This window comes from Lepidochelys olivacea (genome assembly GCF_965140295.1).
Source record: "Lepidochelys olivacea isolate rLepOli2 genome assembly, chromosome: 9".
NCBI classification, from domain to species: Eukaryota; Metazoa; Chordata; order Testudines; family Cheloniidae; genus Lepidochelys; species Lepidochelys olivacea.
This window is the reverse complement of record NC_140419.1, coordinates 93,375,384-93,381,680: the sequence shown is the minus strand read 5'-3', so window position 1 is coordinate 93,381,680 and position 6,297 is coordinate 93,375,384. Positions and strand designations below refer to the sequence as shown.

The 6,297-nt window shown below is 45.7% G+C and overlaps 1 protein-coding gene across 1 annotated transcript in view; it reads left to right on the top strand.

The window, feature by feature from the left end:
* The first annotated feature begins 4,057 nt into the window (after positions 1-4,057).
* Positions 4,058-6,297, top strand: part of AFF2 (ALF transcription elongation factor 2) — a 406,623-nt gene continuing 404,383 nt past the window's right edge. Inside the window, exon 1 of the mRNA XM_084638773.1 lies at positions 4,058-4,128. Coding sequence (XP_084494899.1) covers positions 4,082-4,128 — 47 coding nt within the window. The 5' untranslated portion in view covers positions 4,058-4,081. The remainder of the gene's footprint in view (positions 4,129-6,297) is intronic.

Here is a 6,297-nt window from a genome sequence, read left to right as displayed (position 1 = left end):
TACAATGGCGCAGCTGCAGCACCGGAGCTGTGTTGCTGAAGAGTCTGTAGCATAGACAAGCCCTGTAAAGGAATCCTTGGTTATTTGAAGTGTGCCAGGGTTTATACGAACCTCTACGCGGCGCTAGAGGGAGCCTGATGCTCGGAGTCCCCACAGTGCATTGGTACACAGACTTAGCCTGCTACTAGCCATGTAGAGGGGCCTACCAGTGATACCCTGTACTGGGGGGCTGGTTATACTCTGACCATCCATTGTTTTGGACTTCTCCGATGCCTGCAGCCCAGTTGCTGCAGGGAGTCCAGGGGCCAAAGCTGCAGGAAGCATGTTTGGAGTATCCTTTTACTCTTTGCTTCAGACTTTAATTAGCCCCCCCAGAAGCCTGTTTCGTCTTTGCTGCCCTTGCCTTTACTGCTCTCAACCTATGTGCTGCGGGCCAGAAGTTCCTCAGTGACAGCCAGGTATGCTGTACGCTCCAGGGGCTGAAGCAGCACCTCACCAAACAGGTGGGCCCCTAGTGGTGGCAGATGGAACTACACCATGGAGAATATCAGATGCACCTCATGGTGTCTCTGAGGCTGACAGCTGTGGCATTATTCGTGGGGTTTAGCCCTGCTGGCCTCCAAAGACAAGCTGACAATAAATATTTTTCTATAAAAAGTGAATGGTTAGAGCCCTGACAACATAAAGCCTGCCTCATGGACTGACCTCCTGGCACAGGTGCTGGAGTTAGCAATTTCTGTAGTTCCAAGAGGCAAAATTCTAAGAGAAGGTTGACTTTAACATTGACCTTACGGAGAGTAACAAGGTGGTCTGCTAGCACTGGATTTTCCTCTCCTAGTCTTTGATGGAATCACTCCTGATACTCCTTTTTAGAGACTATTTTGTGTTAGTTTCTAAAGGATTCAGAGAGGCTCTTCCAAGAAAGTGCTGTCAGAACTGGAAAGTGTTTTCAACATGTGGTCGTGACCATAGAGCTATTCAATAATAATTCTGTTCCAAAGGGTCCTTCCTCTATTTGGTATATAGAGGCAGGATGCTGAAATTTGCAAGAACCTTGCTATTTGAACACCATTGCCAAATCTCATGAGTCTTGTGATATTTGATGTTTTTCTTAAAGCCCCAGCTCCTGGAGTCATGTGACTTAGGTGAGGATCACAGCTTTAATTTTTTTTTACAAGTAATTTTCTGGCTTTTATGGTTGAAAACTTCAAAATGTGACCCTGAGTGCACCCTAAAAGTTAAAAAACCAGAAGACAATAAAATGAACCCCATATTTACCATTTTAAAAAAAACAATGATTTTTAATGTAATCGATTTTTTGAGGCCTAACTCATGATTTTTGTAATCTTGGGGCTGGCAATGCTATGTCAGTGCCTATTTGCAAGGAGGGAACAGTCAGCTACGAGACATGAGAAGGAAATGCTTCATGCATCTGTTCACCCTGCCAGGGGCAAAGGGAAACAGGGCCATGGGTTTTACTGAGTGTAACTGTAATTTAAAGTCAGCTGCACCATTTTTGCTCAAATTGAAATTTTTTAGGGACCAGCAGGATAGTGCTAAACTAAATGTACAATTTTTAGAGAATGGTAGGTAAGGTTCGGAGTCTCAGCTCTAACTTTCACTGATAGCTTAGCAGTCCCGGAACCTTTTCTCAGGATCTGTGTATCAACAAATGATTATAACATTTGTATTGTATCATCCATGAGCAGGCAGTATGGCTGGGGTCAGATGGAGGATACAGGACTTAGAGTCAGACTGGGTTACCCACTCTGCCATTGACTGGCTGAATAAGCCTTGGGCAATTTGTTCACCTGCTCAGTTTCCCCCGTGGGGATAAAGATAATCCGTGTAAAACATCTGAGTTCTATAAATGAAACAGAATGGGTTTCTATGACTTGGTTTCACTGCACCTGGACCCTGCAGCATATCCAGTGATTAGTGCACTTGCATGAGGACAAACTGCTTGAGTTTCAATCCAGGTGATATTAACATCATGATGAAGACACCTTGTACAAGTGGGAGATGATATCTGCTCCTTTGGTTGAGAGACTCTGCCTGTCTTTTGTACTCATGTTCACAACTTAGTGGTTTCACTGGATCTCCCACCATTTTTGGATGCCCACGTAGCAACAGTAGCCATGAGGAAATTCCAGATCCAGAACTGACTTTCTCTGTTGATCTGTGACTGACTTCATGTATTGACCTTCAGGCCAAGCTGCATAGGTCATCTATTCTCCTGGGTCAAGCTCAAGGTCTCAGTCTTCTCCTGCCTGCTGGCCCCACCTCCCACAGTAAATAGTTTGGGCCTACCTCTGACTCCAGGATCTTGACCAGCACTGACAGCTCTGCTCTTTTGGTACAATGGAACTGTCTACTGCAAAGCTGAAGAGCAGAACTCTGAGCTTCCTCAAGAGCTGGTCCAGGTCTCTGGGATTCGCCTCTGCAGGAACTGAGAATCACCTCAAACTTCACCACTAATCAGTCCAAGGTATATCTCAGCAAATCCCATAAGCACATGAATAACTCTGAGCATGTGAGCTGTTCTGCTGAGGACCAGGGCCTGAAAGAGCACTTCTTTGGCGTTGTCTTCACAGATACGTGCACACACACATAAATTGAAAAAAAAAATCCCAAGTGCCAAGTAACTCTGGTGGAAAAAGATGGAGAAGAGGCAACACACAACAGATGTGAGTCACTACTTGGAAGTCAATTCAGTATCATGATGATGGGCACAGTCTGTGAACCAGAATAGGAAAGAATGGATCAATGGGGGGGGGCAGGGAGAAATAAAGCCCCCCTCCCCCTCCCATCTGGTAGTTAATGGAGCTTAGAATTTGTTTCATTTGCCTTTGCCCTTTTTGCCCAATTTGCCTTTGCCCTTGAGCAGTGGGAGGGTTATTCTGGGGATGTCCGTGGATGAGTATGGTCTCTTTATCCCTGTCCATTGGGATGAGAGGAAGGAACCTACAGGAAAGTCTGTGGGGGACAGAGGGCTCTTTCACCAGTAAATGAAGCTCCAATCTAGCATACGACTTCCTGTTTTTTCTTCAAGCTATGGATGTTTTTTCTCAAAGGTAGGCGCTGGTTCGAACAGGAACTAATTGAGGGAAGTCCGACAGCTTGTGGCACACAGGAGGTCAGTCTAGACTATCCCAGCGGTCCCTTCCGACTTTATAATCTATCCATCTATTGCTCGATGGGGAAATGGGTGACCTTTCTGCCTCAGAGGCTCCACGGCAGTCTGGGGCCAAGAGTGGGTCCTCGCTAACGCCTCCGCAGTGCCCTGAGCGTGGGCCCACCTCCCCTCATGATTGTCCTCGCACAGCCGTTGCCAGCGTTGCGTCCTTGGGGGAGTCCGCCGTGACCAATTACACTCTAGACAAACCCGTCTATTTTTCTTCCACCCAAGGCCAGCCAGGACGCTCTCGACCTAGTGAAGCAATGCTGCAGCCAGCGGCGGGGCGGGGGGGGATGCTGGCCTGAGGCAGGCCCTGTGCGTGGTCTTCGCAGCCCCTCTTTGGCACGCCACTTCCATCTGCACCCCTGGAGGTCGGGGACCTCTGTGTGTGTGTGTGTGTGTGTGAGAGAGAGAGAACCAGAGCCCTGCAGCCTGCAAAGAGCAACCAGCCCCTGTCCTCAGTGACCAGCCTCCCCCAGCTGTTGGAAGCCCAGCGCCCCCCAGGGTGGTGGCTGTCAGCCTCTGCCAGATCCTCGAGCTGATAACGTGCTGGCTCCATGTCGTGGCTTCTGGCTGCCCAGGCTCCTCCCCTTGTGTGTGTGTGTGTGGGGGGGGGGGGTGTGCGCGATGCTGCCGCCGCCGGTGCTCTGCCTGCCTCTCCCAGCCAGGCTGCTGGCGGCGGCCGGAGCGAGCAGCGGCGGGTTCTTCGCTGTGCGAGCAGCCTCCAGCCTGGCTTAGTGCGAGCCGGGGGGGGGAGGGTGGGACGGGGTGGGGGGGGTGGGGTTGGGGGAAGACAAGTCACCTTATGCAATTGCTGCCTGTGCTGGCCGGCCACTTCTAGCCCGGCTGGGGAGGGCAGGGCAGGGGGGGGGGGCAGTTCTGAGTCTCCCCCATCAGATCGGGATGGATCTATTCGACTTTTTCAGGGACTGGGACTTAGAGCAGCAGTGGTAGGTTTTGATTTTCTTTTTAATACCAATATTCCTCTCCCCCTCTTCCTCTCCCCCCGCTGTATTTTAGCCTTTGTTGGAAGGATAAAGCTCCCCCCCCCCATCCTTGCTCACTTGCTTAAACCACCTACGGATTGTGGCTGGGTTGTGACTTGCTGTCGGGAAGTGGGATGCGTGGCTGTAATATACAAGGACTTTTTTCTTTTTCTTATACTATTGATGCTCCAAGTTGAAAGAGTGCAGTGGAAACGGGGTGGGGGGATTGCCATGCATTGATGTTAGGGAGAAAAGCCATGCCTCCCCCATCCCCCTGCTCCTGGTGGGTTTTATTCATTAACCGCTTTTGCATGCCTTTGACTGGCAGGGACACCTAGTATTTCCTTGGATCGATGGGTTAAGTTGGATAGATGGGTGGCTATCCCTTGCAACGTTTAAACACAACAGAAACCCAGTGAATTAAAGAGGGAATATTTTTTTCCCCAAGATCGTGGCTTATCTAATGTACTGTTTACTGCTGTCAGTGACAGTATTCCCCCTCATTATGAGAAATGCCACTGTAGTTTCCCTGAATTGCACGGTTTAAGTATGTGTGTGTGTGTGCGTTTTTTTTTTTGTTTGTTTTTTTTAATTTTGCTGCTGTCCTACTCAAGGTAAAGCATTATTATTGAAGTTAGTCTTGGAAGAGGAAAGATCAGTCCCAGGTGATATTTTATAATAGGTCTGAGGGGTTTTTTTGAGGGGGGGGACACTTTAGGTTTTATTGCTTGGCAAACGGGCACTCGCCTTGGGAAGGTTGGTGCATCAGTCTAAAATATTGTAAACTTGTTGTAAAAGAGTCAATGTGGAGGAATTTTTCAGTGGGTGACCAGTGGCAGAAAAGTTGTTGTTTGTGTAGTATTTAACTTTTGTTGCTTCACATGGTCTGTTAATAGGAATATGATTTAACTGGGAATTGGTCCTGCTTCGAGCAGGGGGTTGGACTAGATGACCTTTTGGGGTCCCTTCCAACCCTGATATTCTATGATTCTATGATTCTATGATTTTTTTGGTCTTTGTTGTGGCATAGTGCATGTTTTATTTTTCTCTTCACTCAGAATAAATTAGTTGCTTTTTTCTTACGGTGTCTGATAGAATTCAAAATTGGTTACCGGATGATTACATATAGTTAGGCTAGCATGCAGTTTGACAACAAGGAAAGAGAATACAATACTGTATTTGCAGCCCTCATCTCTGAATGCCCATACAGACATGTGTATGTCTGTGCACACTGCATATTCTGCACAAGGGTTCACTTTACTTTATTGATATTTTAAGCAATGCCTGTGAAAAAGAGCATATCTTTAGCTAACAGCTATCATTGTGCCAAACATATTGTATCTGCTCTAGTTGAAAACCCAAAATAATCAGAACTCAAATACCTGTCACGTTTTATTTTACAGCAATTTAGAAGTAAATCCTCGGAACCATAAATTATACTATATCAATATTAATCTGTTATCAGGCGTTTTGGATCTTGTGCTGTGTTTTACCGGCTCTGCATAAACCAGAGCTTTATGCGTTAGATCGTTTAATAACCATGCTGCTGTTGTTTAAAAAGTAATAATCACAATAAAATTAGTGCTCAATTAAATATTACGCTCTGCACACTATCTTTACTCTGCTACACTAATTTATTTTGCAGACAACTGATAACCACTGTATTACTATTCAAATAGTATTTGCATACAATTTGCCTAATTTATGGTGTGGGTAATATCATTAATTTAATAGAAGCTGTTACAACTGAATATGTGGGTGTAGTTCAAATACTAAGTACATTTCAGATATTGAGTTTAATGTTTGTTTAATAACTTATTTTCATCTGAATATGGTCTTATGTACATTTAGTGATGTCCCTCCCCTCCCTTCCCTCACAGGGAAGGAAAGTCTTGTGTCTCTGTCTTTGCATAAAATATTAATAATATATTTCCTCTTTTTCTATGGTTGTCATTCACGTGACTTATAGTGAAAATTATTGTTTTAAAAGAAATCTAGTGTTCTTAACTCAATGGACCCTAACACATGTTCTACTTTATGACTGTGTTTGTTTCTAAGCATTCTATATCTATGCAAACTCTATATATTACATACTGTGTACTATGTGGATGGATATGTACATTCACTCAGTTT